The following is a 21,554-nucleotide window of genomic DNA, read 5'->3' on the forward strand; positions in this document are numbered from 1 at the left end:
CGTATGCGTGTTTGGCGCCGTGCAGGTGAGCGCCACAATCAGGACTGCATACGACCGAGGCACACAGGGCCAACACCCGGCATCATGGTGTGGGGAGCGATCTCCTACACTGGCCGTACACCACTGGTGATCGTCGAGGGGACACTGAATAGTGCACGGTACATCCAAACCGTCATCGAACCCATCGTTCTACCATTCCTAGACCGGCAAGGGAACTTGCTGTTCCAACAGGACAATGCACGTCCGCATGTATCCCGTGCCACCCAACGTGCTCTAGAAGGTGTAAGTCAACTACCCTGGCCAGCAAGATCTCCGGATCTGTCCCCCATTGAGCATGTTTGGGACTGGATGAAGCGTCGTCTCACGCGGTCTGCACGTCCAGCGCGAACGCTGGTCCAACTGAGGCGCCAGGTGGAAATGGCATGGCAAGCCGTTCCACAGGACTACATCCAGCATCTCTACGATCGTCTCCATGGGAGAATAGCAGCCTGCATTGCTGCGAAAGGTGGATATACACTGTACTAGTGCCGACATTGTGCATGCTCTGTTGCCTGTGTCTATGTGCCTGTGGTTCTGTCAGTGTGATCATGTGATGTATCTGACCCCAGGAATGTGTCAATAAAGTTTCCCCTTCCTGGGACAATGAATTCACGGTGTTCTTATTTCAATTTCCAGGAGTGTATAATAGAGATATACAGAGACAGGGATTTGATAGAAAAGGCGCAGCAGCTCTGATTATGCACTTTAATTGTGCGTAGCAGAACATGAAAATTGAGTGGAGGATGGTTAATGGCCCTTAGGCTCAAAGAACAGAGGCTTCAGGAGGCTACATTTAGCTAACCAAAATTTCAAGATGCAGCTGTAAGCACTCCCTAGATGTTCAATAATATTGCACAATTTTTCATGATTTGCAATAATATTAAACATCTAGGGATGTGTAGTAATATTGAGACCATCAAGAACTTCCAAAATATTTTGCTTTTCCTGAAAATGCTGTGCTGTCTGTGGGCAGTATTGATAATATCCCTGCCAGTCTCCCGCATGGTACAAACTGTGGATATCATAGTGTGTTCACTGTTTGTCGTTGTTATGATGTAGAAAATAAGTTCAAAACAATATGAAAAAGTATTGTGATTAGTGTGTATCAAAGTGTATGAATAACTGCTAGCATTGTGGGATGTTAGGGTAGACGAGTACAGAAAAGCTACGAAGGACAATGTATTAAAAAAAAAAAATGGTGCAAAATTACGAATAAATGTCTATATAGACATGTACGTGTGTGTTTACATTACCCACCCGGATATAATAGTTTAGCACACATATTACTGCATGACATGTTTCCACAACTGTGTACCAAATACTGTCAAGTGAAACTGCACGTGTAAATTTTAAGTTTTTTAAAGAATTGCTAGTAGCAAGTTATTCAAGTGCAATAGAAAAGCACTGACTTGGTGGAGTTACATCTCCCATTGAAATATTTTGACCATGGAATTAGAGTGTCAGCAAAAATTTAACCGGTAGGAGGAAGAAGGTGCAGTTTATTTTTTATGTAAATGAGTTGGTCAGGTTTGAGGCGCATCATGCCTCCAGAACTAAATTTTATAGGCTACACAAAAAGCAATTATACCCCAGAGAACTGATGATTATCCACTCAGTATTTGTTACATATACATTACTTCGATACTGTACTTAAAACAACAAACATAAGAATATACAGCAGTTGCTAAAACCATAGTATTGTCTCACTGTGATCAGCCACTTAGTGCTACATCATACTCCAGATTCAGATTCCAAATGTTTGGGTGGGGGTGGGGGGGGGGACAAAGTGCCGAAGTGCAGTCATTTTCAGCAATGTATCAAGCGTTTTACCATCAACAGACAAATAGTGTTATGATGATCTTTTTGTTTTGTTGACCTCAGTTCTCAACAATTTTTCGTGAGTGATCATTGACGCTCCTTGACCCAATTTCTCATCCCCCCTTTTTTTTGGCTTGCAACTAAGTAGAGCAATTATCACAGCAGCAGTGTCTTTGTAATCATCACTCTAATCCACACTATCACTGAACAGTGTGGGGAGAATGTCAATAATATTGCACAATGTTTTATACAGTATAAGTGACCAACTAGGGCCACTTTAAGGCTGGCTACTGCCTGTTCGAAAAACATCATTTGATAACAACAGTCCCACAAATGTTTACTGATGTTATTTAAATCCATGTGGGAAGTATTCGAAATTCATCCTGATAATTTAAATTCTGAATCCATTATTGAGACATATATTAGAGTATATCTTTTGGTGCAGCTCCACCTCGGAACCTTTAACTACGAGCAGCATCTGAGTACTGGTAAAGGCAGAAGGGGCCAGCAGAAATCATGAAACTAAAGTTTATCATTGCCATTGATAATTGATGCTGATGCTGACAGAGTGCATCAGATATACAGCTATTACTTATTTGCCTAAAAGTCTGTGAAGTGCTAGAAGAAACTTTTTCCTATTTGTTGTGTGCATGGTCAAATAGCTTTATTTTCTGTAAAGAGACTGGAGGCAGAGAAGTGTCATTGATTTTAGGTTTTATGCTCATAGGATTTGTAAGAAAAAGAATGAGGAATGGCTGAAAGCAAAATTCCAAGAGACAGAAGAACTAAAGAAACAGAATTAGACAAGGAAATTCTGTCATGAAATAGGAAAGATGAGGAAAAATTTCCAACCAACACAAAATGCCTTAAAAAATACATATGGTAAGATAATCAAGAGACCAAAAAATATTGCAGAGTTGAGCAGAATATTTTGAAGATATGCTCAGTGCCAACTCAGACCAGGTTCAAGACGTCTACAAGAACAGAAGGAGGATATAGAGGGAGAAAAGGGAAGTAGCGAATAGATCAACTATGCAAGAAATGGAGTCAATGATATATAAATTGATAAATAACTGTGCACTTGGCGAAGATGGGATAGTATCAGAAGTTATAAAAATACATAAATACGTGCGCTAATAGATAATGTATGGGAAAATGAAAGGATACCAGAAAACTTGAGTAATATACACTTTATATTAGAAAGGAGAAGAATTAGCTATTAAAAATTTTAGAGCCATAACTGTAGTGAATATAGCGTGCAAGATATTTTCAGATGTGCTTAACGAAAGGATAAAAACGTGCACTGAAAGTAACCACACACAACACAAATGTAATTTAAAATTTTCCCGGCGAACTAAATATTCAAAAAGATTTTGGGCTTGCAGCCGGTCGTCGTTTGCTTCCATCCACGATATTTCGACTGGACAACTGCCAGCCATCCTCAGGTGAGCCATCGAAGACTGACGAAGACGCCCTCCGTTCCGCAATATATAGCATGCAGCGAGTATTCCGCGCATGCATCAAAATCATATTAACAGACGAACCACACCACCCGCCAGCAGTGCCCTCGCTAGTGGAACTGCAGAACTCAGCTGTCTTCAGCGTTGTCAATTGCCGCACCCATCGGAGTACTCTGACGTCCTCGCAGTTAGTATGTGGATGAGATGACAATCTACTAAGTGATTCTGCCTACAGGAAGATTGATAACGATCCTACAGGACGTGTGCAACGGAAGACATCTACACTCCTGAATTCTTCCTCGTTGCCCCCAGAAACGATCAAACACTTAAGACCTCATGGCAGCGTACCTCCAAGACTCTATGGCCTTCCGAAGGTACATAAAAACAGACTACCCTTATGGCCAATAGTGAGCAATATTGGTGCCCCCACTTACGATTTAGCCAAACATATTGCATCCTTGCTGAGGCCATTTGTAGGCTAATGTCCACACCACATACAAAACTCGGCCGATTTTATCAACAGACTGGGGCCTCTCCGCCTAAGTACTTCTGATCTTTTAGTTAGTTTTGACGTGGTGTCTCTTTTTTACAAGGGTACCCTTCGCAGACTCCCTGGCACTGATTGGCAATAAGTTTCAGGTGGGAGTCACTGCTTTGTTTCGCCACACTCTCTCCTCAACATATTTTATGTTCAACCAAGAATATTTTGAACAGACTGACGGCATCACCATGGGTAGCCCCTTGTCTCCCTTGGTGGCCAACCTTTTCATGGAGGATTTTGAGGAGAGAGCACTTGAATCAACAGCCCTCAAATCAACTGTTTTTTGGAGTTTTTAGATCGCCTCAACTCCATTCATGAGAACATTTGATTTACTATGGAATTAGAGAAAAATGGTTGCCTCCCTTTCTTGGATGTGCTAGTTAGACGGAAGACTGATGGCTCTCTGGGGCATTCAGTTTATTGAGAGGCCACACATACTGATTTGTATTTAAATTCGTCCAGCTGCCATCACCCATCGCAAACAATGAGTGTACTTAAAACAATGGTACACAGAGCTCATGTAGTGTCAGATGCAGATAGTTTGCCTGAAGAGCTTGCCCACCTGAAGAGGGTTTTCAAAGAGAATGGATATTCTACAAGGCAAATTAGCAAGGCACTTGCAATTAAGCCAAAGAAACAGGGAGTGGAGAAAGAAGAGAGCACACCTACTAAATCTTTTGCCGGCCGGAGTGGCCGTGCGGTTCTGGGCGCTACAGTCTGGAACCGAGCGACCGCTACGGTCGCAGGTTCGAATCCTGCCTTGGACATGGGTGTGTGTGACGTCCTTAGGTTAGTTAGGTTTAATTAGTTCTAAGTTCTAGGCGACTGATGACCTCAGAAGTTGAGTCGCATAGTGCTCAGAGCCATTTACTAAATCTTTAGCTTTTCTTCCCTTTGTTGGCAACATTTCCTTCAAATTGCAAGAATCCTCCACGGTTTCAAAGTGAAAGTGATTTTCCGTCCACCATCGAAGATTTCCGACCTGCTGGGATCAGTGAAAGAGGATCTGGTATTGTGGAAGGCGGGAATTTATAAAATACCGTGTCAGTGTGGCATGTCATATATAGGACAAACATTGCAAACAGTAGAAGAACGTTGCACTGAACATCAACACTGTACTCGTCTTTTGCAACCTAGCAAGTCTGCAATTGCTGAGCATTTCATTTCCACTGGACACTCAATGGAGTATGACAAGACAACAATTTTGGCCACAGCAACATCCTTTTGGGACTCTGTCATAAAAGAATCTGTGGAAATTCACATGACAGACAATCTGATGAACCGTGACAATTGCTACCAGCTAGATAATCCGTGGAACCCCATCATCTCTAAGATCTGCTCCAGACGAAAACGTCATAGTACTCTGATGGCCGCTGCAATTGACAACGCCGAAGACAGCTGAGTTCTGCAGTTCTACCAGCGAGGGCGCTGCTGGCGGGCGGTGTGTTTCGTCTGTTAATATGATTTTGACGCATGAACGGAATACTCGCTACACGCTATATATTGCGGAACGGAGGGCGTCTTTGTCAGTCTTCGATGGCTCACCTGAGGATGGCTGGCAGTTGTCCAGTCGAAATATCATGGATGGAAGCTAACAACGACACTGCAAGCCTGAAATCTTTTTGAATAACACAAGTGTTTCTAGCCAAATAGAAGCACTTCTTACTAGCTGTTTGTTACTAAACAATGGAAAAATTTTATGTATATGACATGAGATATCCATTTCTGTTTGTTAAATTTAAACAAGGTCTACATTGTATAAAACACTGAAAGAATTGGGCATTTGAGACAAGCTAAGAAAGTTTGTTGAGTTAACAATGAGAGACACCAGGGTGAGAGCAATGTCCAACAGCTTTAACGAAATAGCTTGATAACAACAGTCCCACAAATGTTTACTGATGTTATTTAAATCCATGTGGGAAGTATTCAAAATTCATCCTGCACTCTCTTTTAACTTAACACTGCATAATATGATACAAAAAAATCTACATCTACATGGATACTCTTCAAATCACATTTAAATGACTGGCAGAGGGTTCATCGAAATAGGTATAGTAATGATGATGAAATCCAGTCAGATATGTACATATGCAAGTGATATTACAATTGTGGCAAGAGATTGAAAGACAATTAAAGAAAGATATGGAATAATGGATGCAGGAAGAGCAAATTTGGACTCACTGTAATTGAAAGCAAAGCAAAACAAAATATGTGCTACTGTTCAGTTCTAAGGATAGAAGAAAACAGAAGGCCCCTAATGGATGTTTTAAACCTGTCAGCAAATTCCACTATCTAGGTGTCCTTTTAAACAGCATTAGAGAAAGGATATAAGCAGGAAATAGTGTGTATTATGCAGACTTACAGTTACCTAAGAATTCTCAGATTACAAGAACAATCAAGTTAAGAATATATTATTCCTTTGTATGACAAACTGTTATGCCTGGGTCAGAAAAACGAATGATGACAGAAGCAGATACAAACAACCTACGGGCATTTGAAAGACAAAGCCTGCAAAACATATGTGGGCCTGTGTGAGAGGCAAAGGACTGGAGAGGAAGCTACTGGGTGGTTATAACTAAAGTGCATCTATTCACAGAGATCCATTATGGGCTGTGATTATCATATGGCAGCAATGCTTGGTATATATTCTAATGTGTTAATGCAGAACCGATTTACAATGGAAAAAAAAATTAGTCCCAATTTTGGCCACCAGGTACAAACCTGGCACAGTGAATGCAAGAAAGATGTATAGGAATATTCCCATGGGATGTGGGCAGAAAAATTCAAACAAGTAAGAAAGACATAATCTTGATTTTATTATTAACCCTTTTGGTTCCACGCGATTTTCAAGGTATCAGCTGAAAAGTGCCAGCTGATTTTGTAGTGAATTGCAGAAGTTTGTTAAACTTGGCATAAAATGTGAACCGTTTATCGTAGAACCGTAATTTTTTTTTCTTCTATAGCTAGTACCTTCAGCCACAGGAATGTGAGCAGAGTACACCATTAGGCCTCATACTTCTAAAGAAAACAATATTTGTATTAGAGTTTTTGCACGCGAAAAATCAAGACTTTGGTTTTGAGTCATATTTAGCCACATGTAATATAATTGAACTTAAAATCTGTGTTCATGCTATCAATCTACATAGTATTCTGAACAATATAACAACTGTTTGTGTGTTTCTTTCACATATTTTAAAAAATAATGCACCCAGAAAAAACTGATGCGAGAAATGGGCAAAACATCTATAATTTTGTCACTAGTTCCAACAGAAAATAGCATAATACCAATCAAGTTTGAGGATCATTTATTGACACACAAATGTTGACCAACACATTTGGGATGTAATCCCTTCTTACAGAGTACACACATTATTCTTGATCGTCACGTCGAATCTTTTATAGAGCACACCACACAACACAGACTCGATCCTTCTTTCCCAGTAGCATTTCTACACCATACACTGTGGGGGGGGGGGGGGGGGTTGCATTTGCATTTGATGTAGTGAGTGCTACGTTTTTTAACTTGAACCACTCCTGGGACAATGTGCAGATGATTTTGCTGTTGAATTTCAGACGTGTGAGTGGTTTCTCGGACGAAGGTAGATTTTCTTTATAAAGAATGTAAGCATTCAGGAACATTCTGCCAATTATGCTGAAAACCACTTTCTTCCATCATTTCACTGTATTCCTCTCATCCAGATAACAGTTTGTCATCATATCTGAGGAATCAATCCCTTCCATGTATTTATTATATTGTTGTTATATTGAAATAGGACATCAGGTTTCTTCAAAGGTTGTCGTTTGCCACTACATCTCTCTGACGCTGTTGCAGTAGAGGAGGAACTGAGCAACAGAACTGGATTTTTCTGTGGCTTCTTTTTCCTGAAGCCACAGAGAAACACAAAGGCCTTTCTAAAGAATTTTACGTGCCCAGTGTCAAATTTGGAAAGAAAATTAGGTGGAAGAAATTTTCTCTTCCTCCATATTGTGCCAGTGAGGAAGGTTCCCATGGAATACTGTTTTTCCACTACCGGAATTGACGTTAAGAAATTGTCACAGAAAATGTGGTACCCCTTGTTCATGTAATTTCCAAGAGCAAGTAATTTTGTAATAACTACATAGCCTAATTCGTGCTCTTTTACCTCCACTCTGTCAGCTTCACATCTTGCTCCATGGTACACATAAAATTCAAGGCAGTAGTTCACCACAGAATCACATAGCATCCAGAACTTTACACCACATCTGTGATGATGTTTATTAGGGAGATACTGGATGAGTTGAGAATGAGTTTTAGAGCCAGCAAGACTTTCGTCAACACTCAGCTGTCGATGAGATGTATAATGGTGACGAAACACATTATTGGCAATGTTCAGCATAATATCAAACTTTGCACTGGGGTCATATGCTGGATGACCAGGAGGGTGCAATTTTGTATTGTCTGTCAAGTGGAAAAATTTTAGGAGCAACTGAAATCTGTTACACGAAAACATTCGGGAAAACCATGGAGTTGCCATATTTTCGTCTGTGGACCAGTAACTAAAAATTGTTGGTTTCTTTTATGAGTCCCATATTTAGTATTACTGCCAGTACTGGAACTGAGGTAGGATACCACTTTCTCACACAAGAGTTCCCTGATAAGTTTACATTTGCTTCGAGAAATTGCTGAGCATATCAGTTTGTTTCTGTTGCGATTATCGTAAACAGTTGCAATTGGCATAGCATTTATTGGTACCTGTTTGGGGCCTGGTAATTCCGAAAACATGAAGCGGTGAGGAGCAGGATTGTCCAACTCATCAGTTCCAGTTTCAGCAAACATGTCGCTGGCTGCAGTCAATTCTTCAACATCGTCTTCATCGCTGCTGGGTGCAGATTCGGCTATTGATGACTCACATGATGAGATATCACCACTAGACCACTCATAGATCGATCCACTGTCTGAAAAACCTGCAAAATCGTTCTCACTGTCACTGCTTCCCGTGGTCTACATCGCACGCAAATGAGACTTCTTCCTTGGCAGCGCCATAGTACCTTCGAAATGAATGAAAAACAACCTTGTTTTTGGAACTCGAAAATATTGATTATTGGCATCGACAATCGAAACAAAGTACTTGATGACTATCTTTCGACCTTTGTTTGTCTGGACGACATCAATATACCACTTATCTGTGCCGTAGTTTGAAAGAAAAGTGCATGTGAATGGCAGTACGATTAGATCGTACATGGCATTTTTCGCATGTACGGCATGATCCGATTAGATCGATTTGGCACTAAAAGGGTTAACTTCCATTTACACAATTATATACTTAACATGGTGTCTGTTCTTTCAGACATGTCCGAAAGAACGGACACCATGTAAGTATACAGGGTGGTCCATTGATAGTGACTGAGCCAAATATCTCACAAAATAAGCATCAAACGAAAAAACTACAAAGAACAAAATTCGTCTAGCTTGAAGAGGGAAACCAGATGGCACTATGGTTGGCCCGCTAGATAGCTCTGCCATAGGTCAAACGGATATCAACTGCGTTTTTTAACCAGATGGCGCTATGGTTGGCCCGCTAGATGGCTCTGCCATAGGTCAAACGGATATCAACTGCGTTTTTTATATATATATATATATATATATATATATATATATATATATATATATATATATATATATATATATATATATATATATATATATATATATAAAAATAGGAACCCCCATTTTTTATTACAAATTCGTGTAGTACGCAAAGAAATATGAATGTTTTAGTTGGATCACTTTTTTCGCTTTGTGATAGATGGCACTGTAGTAGTCACAAACGTATAAGTACATGGTATCACGTAACATTCCGCCAGTGTGGACAATATTTGCTTCATGATACATTACCCATGTTAAAATGGACCGTTTACCAATTGCGGAAAAGGTCGATATTGTGTTGTGTATGGCTATTGTGATCAGAATGCCCAAAGGGCGTGTGCTATGTATGCTGCTCGGTACACTGGACGAAATCATCCGAGTGTCTGGACTGCTTGCCAGACGGTTACGTTATTTAAGGAAACAGGAAGTGTTCAACCACATGTGAAACATCAACCATGACATGCAACAAATGATGATGCCTAAGTAGGTGTTTTAGCTGCTGTCGCAGCTAATCCCCACATCAGTAGCAGACAAATTGTGCGAGAATCGGGAATCTCAAAAACGTCGGTGTTAGAATGCTACAGCAACATCGATTGCACCCTTACCATATTTCTATGCACCAGGAATTGCATGGCGACGACTTTGAACGTCGTGTAAAGTTCTGCCACTGGGCACAAGTGAAATTACGGGACGATGACAGATTTTTTGCACGCGTTCTATTTAGTGACGAAGTATCATTCACCAACAGCGGTAACGTGAACTGGCAAAATATGCACTATTGTGCAACGGAAAATCCACGATGGCTGCGACAAGTGGAACATCAGCGACCTTGGCGTGTTAATGTATGGTGCGGCATTATGGGATATTTGCCCCCATTTTATCAATGGCAATCTAAATGGTGCAATGTATGCCGATTTCCTATGTAATGTTCTACCGATGTTACTACAAGATGTTTCACTGCATGACAGAATGGCGATGTACTTCCAATGTGATGGATGTCCGGCACATAGCTCGCTTGCGGTTGAAGTGGTATTGCATAGCATATTTCATGACAGGTGGATTGGTCGTCGAAGCACCATACCATGGCCCACACGTTCAGTGGATCTGATGTCCCCGGATTTCTTTCCGTGGGGAAAGTTGAAGGATATTTGCTATCATGAGCCACCGACAATGCCTGACAACATGCATCAGTGCACTGTCAACGCATGTGCGAACATTACGGAAGGCAAACTACTCACTGTTGAGAGGAATGTCGTCACACGTATTGGCAAATTCATTGAGGTTGACGGACATCATTTTGAGCATTTACTGCATTAATGTGGTATTTACAAGTAATCACACTGTAACAGCATGCGTTCTCAGAAATGGTAAGTTCACAAAGGTACATGTATCACATTGGAACAACCAAAATAAAATGTTCAAGCATACCTTTGTTCTGTATTTTAATTTAAAAAACCTGTTACCAACATCTAGACATCGTAGTACAGTTGACAGGTCCTATAGGTCTATTTTCTTAAAAGAAGAACAGACCGAGAATAGAGGTGCTTATGAATCCACACCAGACACTCACTTACAGTGACTGGTGACTGCAACGGCTCTTCATGCACAATATGTGTTTTAACAGTATGCCGAAGTCTCAGTTCTGTGTATTCATTGCAGCCTGTAGTGTAAAATGTGCCTTGTCATTTCATAAAATTTTGTCCAGCCACATGTCATCAACTTCAATGAGTGTTGCTTGCAGCTCATGAGGTTTCAGTTACTGCACTGTCCGGATCCTCTACAGGTGCTAGTATAAAATACACTGCAAAACTTTGCATACTGTTGACCATGAGACGGAAATTCTCATGACACTGCACAAGCACTAGCACTACCTGGGGCACATGCTACAGAAACAGCAATCTCACGAATAACAGGACGTCTTCCAGGTGCCACGTCAAGCTCCCCTCTGCTTTCAAATTTCATTATCACCTGCTTCAAAACGTTCAGTGACATCTGGTATCTCCTCGGATCTTTCTGTCAGCTCTCCTCAGGACTTTCAGTTGGCAGTACACTCTCAATGCAGCACTGAAATTGCTGTTATGTACGCTTTGATTTCACTACAATTACATTTAAAGGACATGTGCTCATCTTTTATTTACCAACGTAAACTTGTTTTTACTGAATATGACCTGCTCCCACGATTATTTATTGATCTATTACAAGATGGTGATTTTACATCCGGCATTTCATGAGGAGCCAATATTTTTCTTAATTTATGGCCAACTTTGAGCTTGACAACATGTCAAGTGTCCTGCAATATATGTTAAAGACGCAAAATCAAATACTTGAAAATGACTTAAAAGGCCGAACCCTGGGTTTTACCTAAATAAACAATAAAACAGTCAAATGGTGGTGTGTTCCTTTAAAAATATTCTATGACAGTTGCTCAGCAACATCAAAAACTGTTCACATAAAACAATGTGACTATGAACCCGTGGCCTATAGTCTTGATAGGTATAATGTTCACTCAGATTATGGCTTGTCAAATAACATTGTGGGTGTCATACCGTCGTACAAACAGTGTACGGTACCAGATTTGCACTAGTGTCGACAATTAGAACTCTCTTTTTCCAGTGTAAATCGGTTACGTATTAATGCAGTAGCATATCTATGAGCTTTCACAGCCATACGATAATTACAACCCATATTGAACCTCCATGAGTAGCTGCACTTTAACTGTAACCACCTGGTACAAGCATGAAATACAAGAGCTTATACAAGGGAACATACAGTAAATTTTATCAAATCTCAAAGAGTATGCTGATTAGGACATGTGGAGAGGATGGCAAATGGCAGGACAACTAAACGAATAATGGAAGGGAGAGTGTACTGCACCAGAAGGAAGGACCAACCTGGAGCTAGATGGCCGACAGTATATGGCCAGTCTTATCAAGACAGAGACCTGATGGTGGAAAAGAGAAGTGAAGAAGAGAGATATTTGGAGGCAGGTTGTTAAGAAGACCAGGACCAGGACCAAAGAAGAAGAAGAAGAAGAAGAAGAAGAAGTTGACTTTATGCGGTGGTGAAGAAATTCTATGAAATCACTGTAAAATCTGTTATGATCGAGGGAAGAAAGACTGATAAGAATATGACAGAAGGCAGTGTAGGGAATGCAACCTTGGTCCTTGTGTACCATGGTGTCTCAAAAATGTCAGATAAAAATAAATATTATGTCAGTCTGAAATATTTATTTGTGTGTTTCTTTTTCATGACTTAAGACTGAATAACAGTTCTTTGCCTGATTTGAAGAAAACAAAGCTTTTTCTATTTATAATTTTCGTTGTCACTTGTTATAATATTGCTAAATCTGTATTGTATCTTATTTCTCCTCTTGCAAGTGCTACAACAAACAAATCCATATATCTTCTTTAATTTAGTAATACTGTTTAATGCTGGCCACATATTAAACCAGATGTAGAGTTCAGCTCATTTCCCATCAACAAACTCTCATTTTAAAAATGTTGTTCAACCCTTAAAGAGCCCCTTTCCTCTTTCACCAAATGCCTGCTCTGCATCCCTGAGGCACCAGTTAAATACAGGGTGACAATTATTGAACTATATGGGAAAAAAAGTAAATTAGTTACAAACTACGGTGTGCACACACTTTATTCAACATGTAAACTTCACTATAGATGTTTGGATTTAGGTTATGACATGTTCGATATACCTGTCATCATTGGCGATGATGTGGCACAGATGAATAGCGAAATTCTGCATTACCTGCTGAAGTGTCGGAACATCGATGCTGTTTCCGGCTCAGCAATGCCTTTGGTGTTATTGCTGTACATCTTGTCGTTAATATAGCCCCACAAAAAGGAGTGGTGTGTGTTCAGATGCAGAGAATATGGCAACCAATCGAGGCCCATGCCAGTGGCCTCTGGATACCCCAGAGCCAGAACACAGCCCCCAAAGTGCTGCTCCAGAACATAAAATGCTCTCCTGCTTTGATGGAGTCTAGCTCCGCCTTGCATGCCATCAAGGAATATAGCACAGATTATTCCGTGAGTGGACATTGCACACCACACAGTCACACATTGAGGGTGAAGAGACTTCTTGATCGTGAAATGCAGATTCTCAGTCCCCCCCCAAATGCACTGATTTTGCTTATTGACAAAACCATCCAAATGAAAGTGAGTGTCGTTGCTAAACCGTACATGCATTCACATACTAAATCCCATCATGCCCCATGTCCAACCATGCAGTTTGAACATCCTAACACAAGCCATTCAGAAGTTATGATGATTTTATTCCATATAGTTCAATAAATGTCACCCTGTATATTTGGTGCTACCTCTTCATTTTACATCAATAATTTTCAAATCAGATGCTGATGTCAGTGGAGTCTTTTTATATACAGCAATTAGGGGAAAAAAGGTAATTGACGAGAAGCAAGAGAAGTACACAAAGAGTAAAACTGCACTGAAGTGATTTAAATAAGCCAAGTGTGACTGCAGAACTAAGTTTTCAATGTGTCTGAAAAAACCTAATAAATGGTGTGTGTGACCAGATTTGACTTATGGCAATGCAGTATGTGATGGAGAAACAAAAACTATTTGAAAACTGTTGATTGCTCATAGGGCACTGGAGAGACGCATGTTGGGAATTGTTAGCATCGATGAGAAAATAAACAAATAGATCAGGGAAGAAACAGAAGTGGAAGATGCGATTGTTACTGAAATGAAAATGAAATGGAAGTGATCAAGACATGTAGCCAGGCAAATGGATTCTAGCTGGATTCAGAACATTGTTTGCTGTATTCCAAGAGTTAAGGAAGAAAATATATGACGACATATTGGAAGATGTGTAGATGACATTAGGTAACATGCAGGAGCGGAATGAAGGTACATAAGTATATACCATAATGCATGGGAAAGTTTAAATATTCAGTAGTGGATGTCAAATTGAATGAGGGTGGTTGTGGTTGTGGTTGTGGTGGTCTGTGGATTTCACTAAGCATAGCTTATATTTCAATAGGACTGAGAAATGGTGGCTGCTTAAGTTCATAACTGTTAATACATCATAGTAGCTGGACTCCCTCTTCTACAGACTTACTGTGGCAAAGAAGTAATTTAATGTTGTGTAATGGACTGAGTGACCTGAAGAAATGGATTCAGATGCCTGATGAGACTTTTTCCGTGATGAAGTGCAGGTGTTGTGTATTAACTGTTACCATATTGTGAAGATTGTGTGTAAAATGTGCCATTGTGAATGGCAAAGGGAGGGACCATAATCTGGTTCGGACACATTGTCTTTTACTCCAAAAAACACTCGAGATGCCCATTGGACGTAACTTCAGTGTGATGTTCAGATCACTATCACTGCAGTGATATGGACTACAGATTTCCCCTACATATGTAGATATTTCTCTAGTAGCAGAGCTAGCCCATTTTAGGATGAAAGAATGAGGTGTCTCCGCTTCATAGAGATTCTCTGATCACAGTCGTCCAGTCTGTCCTGTTACTCTTCCCATTTCCTAAAGCTCACCAGTCCTTTTCCTTCATCCTTCTTCCTTTCCCTTCAACTCTTCTGCTTGAATAGGTAGCCACTGGCTCGAAAAGCTTGTACATTTCTGCATGTTTAAGATGTTTTCTCATGCCTCTGCTTGGTGAGTAGACTTTTTATCTATCCATACTATATCTTCAGTAACTGTCCAGCTACAGATAAAGACAAAGCCTTTTAGACGGTGAAGACTAAATTGGAAAAGATAGGAGAGAGAGGAAGAAAAAGATTATGAAATGAGTTAATGAGTGCTATCAGCAATTCTTTTCATCTAAGATGTGTACGTGACAGGTAGGAGGATTTCAGGAAAAGTTGGAGAAATTCAACTGACTTCTGTATTGAGTGACACGCTCCTCTTGAGAACACCACAAGGAAAAATGAGAGGATGGGGTAATGCTTTTATGGGATACCAATGGAGAGACAAGACTGGGACTTCTGCATGTAGCACAAGTCAGTGGTGGTGAAAGTAGAACTTTACTTCAGTTCTGCCAGTGTTGTGTTTTACAACAGCCCATTCTGCATTGGGTACTCTGTGTTACGTTACCTGCTATACCCAATACCATCCCAGAACTAGATATAAATCTGCAGAACATTTTCGGAACATACATTGTTTGCACAAACTAAGGATACCGACATATTTCGTGGCTTAAGGCCGAAATATATAATGAAAATACATTTCTTGCTCTACTTTTAACAAAATTCTGTTTTTGGAGTAAGGTCCTGACCCATTCAGACCCTGCTCTTGAAACATTAAAAGCATCACTGGATGATAGTACAAAATGGAAAGCCCCAGAAATGCATGAGTACCAATCATATACTGAAAACAAGAAACCTAAGCCAGTACTGTTCCAAATTGGAGAGACATCACATAATTTTTCATTCATCATAACAGTGATTCCATTACTTCCCCTTATGTATTGTAATAATTTCTTAGTAACTTTGATTAAGGTTCAAGAATCTAGTTATCATAAATTTAATGAGTGCACTAGCTGCAGTCTGAAGATGTGTTGGTATGAGCTTCATTTTGTAGTCTATCTCATCAACTTCAATTGATGCTAAAGATTGTGGAGCAATGAGTGGAAAGAAAGCCACCTGTGTGTCTTTTCAAGTAGAATTTTTGAATTTCTACAATTACAAAACAGAAACATCATGCTCCATTTTGATGATAACTGAAATGTGTACCATATCTGTAGGATCTTTAGGTTAGTTGTTGAAATACATAGAATAGGGGAGGTGGGGCGGGGGGCAGCAGTAAAGTCCCACATAGCATTATTGGACTTTATGTAGTTCCACTTAAATTAAGGTGTGGAGTTTGTATATGTAGATCAACACTATAATGATACCTCAAAATGTTAGGTGTATTACTGTCACGATGGCATCATGTAAACTATTTGGATTTCACCGTTCCTGCCTTTGTGCAGAAAATGTGGTGCCATCACAAATTATTTGGTGTCCACTACTGTACCTGAAAGAATTTACGTCTTCATTAAGGATAAGCCACATATTTACTTTAAATTATACAGCGTAAGAAAAGTCCTGCAGCCTACAGTCTTAAATGAAATTTTATTTTGTTCTAACCCTAAATACTATTTTTAAGGAAACAAAAATTGACTCTTGTAAGCAGGAAAACACAGGTGTCTACTTTATAATTTTTGCTGACTGTGTGCTCAGGATTTCATTTCTCAGTGAGTAAATCTTATTTAGATGAAAGAACACTCATTTACAGTGGATTGCTGGCACAAGTATACGGTGTTTGTGACATACTGCTTCACATTTTGTTTAGTATGTTTCATTTGTTCACAGGAGAATATTATTGTGTACAGCCACATCACATGCTGCTGCTGCTGCTACTACTACTATTACTACTACTACTACTACCACCACCACCACTACTGTAGTATTAGTAGTAGTAGCATGTAATGTGACTGTTTGTAATAACATATTACTAATTTTGTTTTTTGATCTTCCAAAATTGTGTGCTACATTTAGTTCTTTCATTGTTGTAAAAGCTGCAGCCTGATGTTTCTGTTCATTCCAAGCACTATAATAGTGGCTTTCACATTTTACAGTGACTGAATATTTCCAGTTTTTCACATACTTTTGTCTCACTGATTTTATTTAGTACATAAATGAATTACCTATTTGGTTTTCAAATTAGATTTTGCAGTTACTAGTAGTAGTAGTAGTAACTGAGAAATCTAATAATTTGAAAACCAAGTAGGTAATTCATTTATGTACTAAATAAAATCAATGAGACAAAAGTATGTGAAAAACTGGAAATATTCTGCCACATTGAAATGTGAAAGTCATAAAACAAACTTAGAATAATTCAGAGAGTTGTGCAAGTTAGGCCTGTGGATGGTAATGAAAGAAATGAGTGAGAATTTTCATATGTGATATTTCTGTAGTATTTGACAGAAGCTGTGTAAGAAGACCACTATCCAGAATATATTTTGTTGAAGTTCTGTGAAATTAATTTTGAATAATTGTTTAATAAATGAGGAAAAGCATTGTTTGTCATTGCTTTTGCCTGTTATTGTTACATTCAATTTTCTTAGTTGCAGTTTTTAAAATTTCAGGAAAACTAGTATGGAGGATCTCTGTGATTCAACAGTTCGCAAGATTGACTGATATGATCTGTCATTGAGCCCAATGCGTGCTGAAGCCATAGATGCAGACAATATTCTAGTCAGACCAAAGACTATAGATGAATGAAGGAAATATCTGTGATAGTCAAAAACCTTGAAAAGGCATGTAATGTGACTGTACGTAATAACATATTTCTAATTTTGTTTTTTGAACTTCCAGGATTGTGTGTTACATTTAGTTCTTTCATTGTTGTAAAAGCTACAGCCTGATGTTTCTGTTCATTCCAAGCACTTTAAAAGTGACAAAATCACATTATTAGTGAATCAGTTACTTTTTTGTTCTGTCACATGGCTGTGATAGTGATCAGCTTTATGTTTGTGTTATTGTCATTTGAACTAAATTGAATCTGTTATATAGTTTATATTCAGAAGATGTTGTAGAGTTCAATGTATTTTTTTGTCAGATGTATATATATCATTATGTGATTACCTTCTAATTTTTGTAAAATGATATGCACAAGATCATTTTTTTTTTTAACATTGTGTTATTAAGTAGCACCGAGAAAAAATCTTTCTTACAATGTTATTTGAGTTACATTTGAAGTATGAGAGTGAAATAGAAACAATGAATAATTGTCTGGCCATAAGAAGCATACATTTTCAAAACTCGTGTTTCACGTTAAAGGTGTATTAAGATCGTCATTTGTGTTTGTGTACGTATATTACCTGAATTCTTTGTATCAAAAGGAGTGTGAGTTAAGTGATAAAGAGTATCTAGAATACTGTTGATGCCTTTTGTAACTCTGCTGTAGAGTGAGGTGAATTAATGTGATTTTTTTTTTTTTTTAAGAAAGAAATACTGTATTCATAAGTGTTTCATACAAATTCATTTTGTACTCGTAGAGTATTTTCTTGCATTTAAGACATCTGTTAAGCAAAATAATATATTGTCAGTAAGTTAAATATACTTTTGTAGTTACACAGTTCGGTTTTTAAACAAGAAGCACACAACGAATGCCCAGGGTACACTGCCAGTTCAATTTACAGATTTTAAATTCACATTTCCCCATGATTGTACACTTTGCCGAACATTCTCGTTGTTTCTAATTTCTCATCCCGATTGCAAACTGCACTGTTACTGCTTATCTCTCCAATGAAGTTGTGTAGAACAAGTATTTTACCACATCTGACTGAATTTTTTTAAAAAAATGCATTCCTGCTTAGGTGATGTGTACTCATTTCACTCTTGAGTAACTGTAATTCCATTAACTGCAGATTTGTAGACAAAGATAGACACATTATGTGAATGATCATACATGCCCAAAGAGATGTATTTATTATATTTTTCATGTGGCAGTTTATTTCTTGAAAACTGGCAACAGCTATGTGTACAGATGTACACTCTCTGGAAGTTTAGTTTTTATATATATACCACTTAAAGTTGGCACCTTGTGTGTTGAAAAATGCCTGTTGTTTGTCTAAAAATGTCAAATGTGTACTAACTATTCTGTTTTCTAGATTTGGTGCGATTTTTAATTATTATTGGATATATTACAATTGAAAAATGAGCTATAATATTTTTTATGAAATGAAATGCATACTTCTTCCCATTTTCAAAATTACATTGAAGTATGACTTTACCTCTAGATATATTTTTATATGGCTTTGGTAGATAATTAGGGCAAAAGCTTGTCTGTTTTTTCATTATCTGTGATTTTATATTGTTTTAGAATTCTTTTATATGGCATTGGACAATATGTGCAATGGGAAGACAGTTGTTTCTGTGGAAAAAGCTGCATAAAATGTTTAGAAATTGGCTGTTCATCATTGTATAATGCAGATAGTTATGGAAAAGTTTCTCAGGGAAGTAATTTGATAGTAATTTTTTATGACCTGTATATGAGAATCACTTCCCGTACAGCTTTCAGTATGTAATTTTATCACAAAATGTATACATTACATTTTCTTTCGTGTTGTGCACACTCACGTATCACATATTGATATTCTTACAACCACTTTTTCAGAAGGTTTTCCAGCATCAAGCTATTGTCATTCAGAATGTAAAAACTGCATGTGTTCAGATTATGGACGTTTCTTGGATTGTTACATGATGTTGTTATGACAAGGTACTGACTGTTGAAAGCAGGAACTTTTTGAAACATTAACTAATTATTTAAATTTATTTTGGGAGTGTTGCAGCATGGACTATCCAAAGTTTTTCCTTACTTTGCCGAGCCTTTAATCAGAGATATTGTTTCAGTGTGTTGTTAAACACTCCAGCAATAGTAACCAAAAATATGTCAATTTATATCATAACATAATATAAAAATGTAAGTTAATATTTAAAAACAACTGCCAATGATAGTGAAATCTTGCACTTATGTGTCGCATAAAGTCACCAGTAATGACATTATCATCTCTTAATTAAGCTTTCAATAATTGTACTCTCTCACACTTTTCTTGAAAATTTTATTATTTTTAAATTTAACATTCCAGTCCTATAAATCTTGCTGATGTTTCTGCTAGCCAGATATGTTCTTATGTGTTTACTTAAGAAACAGAGAATACATTATCTGGTTGACTTCTTTTTTCCCCCTGTTTAAAAGACATGTGAGTCTCATCTTTATCTACAGTAATGATAGAAGCTGAAGAAATGTATTAAAATTTGTGCCATGGTCAGGTCTCCTGCTTTCTAGGCAGATGTGTTTTACACCACCATAGCAGAATAGGTAACACAGGTGCATGGGCCACACTAGTCCAGTGCCCTCCTTAACACAAACTTTAGTTAATGTCTTCAGCCTATTTTCCCCTTCTTAAATTGTCAGTATTACTGAGGCTCTCCAGTATTGGAATAGACCCCAGCTTTGTACATAATGGGGAAGTCCTGCCTGTGCTTCAGGCATAGGTAATCTGTAGATCTGATGTAATTAAATTTTCCTTGAGACATTCAAGTCTCAACTTGATCTACGATAGTGATAGAAACTGAAAAAATGAATTAAAATTTGTGCCACTTACGTTATAAACTGTGGTGCTATTCCAGTACTGGAGAGCCTTGGCAATATTGATAATTTAAGAAGGGGAAAATAGGCTGAAGGGATGAATTGAAGTTTGTGTTAAGGAGAGCATTGGACTAGGGTAGTCCATGCACCTGTTACCTCTACTGGCTGGCACATCTGCTCAGTAAGCAGGAGACGAGGTTCAAGCCCTGGGTGTGGCACAAATTTTAATTCAGTTCCTGAGCTTCTATCATTATAGTATAGTTAATTTAATTACAGCTATTAGCCAAAAACCATAAAACATAATTTTCTGCATTATTTTATCCCTAAAAGTCACATAACTTGACTTGAAATAAATTTGGTGTACTATATATTGAAGCTTTGTCAACGACCATGATGCCTAAGGATGTGTTTGAGCTCCTATAAATACTGAGTCAACACACATTGGCAAAATAAAGATTTTTGTTTAAACGTTACTGTATGAAGGATCTTGTTCAGTGTTTCCCAATCTTTCCAAGGTCGTCACCGCTTAATGAGATCCGTTGTCAATCAGTGTGCCAACTAAGTGAAGCACTAACTAAATTTGAGATAAACAAAACAGATTGTGATCATGATTACTGATGAATATTATTTTGTTTATGTTCAAACTATTATATTCACATATTGTTGAACAAAAAAATTATGTGTCAGTGCTGCCATTGGTATTACTTATTTCTCACCAGGAAACTATTAGGTTTGCGCTGAGCCACTGCATATCCTGCAAGGCACAAAATTCATTGGGTTACTCACTTTTGTTTTCATTGCTACCATAGTTGAAAGTCCACTTTCAGTAAATGGAATCAGAATTATTATGGTTTTTTATGGTAATGAGTACTGGCTATTAGATTTTTTCCAAAATGGTGTCATTTCCATCAAGACCTGCTTTCTGTGTGTTGTCTTTGTGGAATC

General features: G+C 38.3%; 1 protein-coding gene across 2 annotated transcripts in view; it reads left to right on the forward strand.

The window, feature by feature from the left end:
- LOC126251810 (uncharacterized) overlaps positions 1-17,963 on the forward strand; it is an 82,871-nt gene extending 64,908 nt beyond the window's left edge. For both annotated transcript variants that reach the window (XM_049952454.1, XM_049952453.1), the window contains exon 9: positions 17,602-17,963. In XM_049952454.1, coding sequence (XP_049808411.1) covers positions 17,602-17,653 — 52 coding nt within the window. In that variant the 3' untranslated portion in view covers positions 17,654-17,963. The remainder of the gene's footprint in view (positions 1-17,601) is intronic.
- Positions 17,964-21,554: the final 3,591 nt, after the last annotated feature.

The sequence above is a fragment of the Schistocerca nitens genome, chromosome 4 (genome assembly GCF_023898315.1).
Source record: "Schistocerca nitens isolate TAMUIC-IGC-003100 chromosome 4, iqSchNite1.1, whole genome shotgun sequence".
Lineage (NCBI taxonomy): Eukaryota > Metazoa > Arthropoda > Insecta > Orthoptera > Acrididae > Schistocerca > Schistocerca nitens.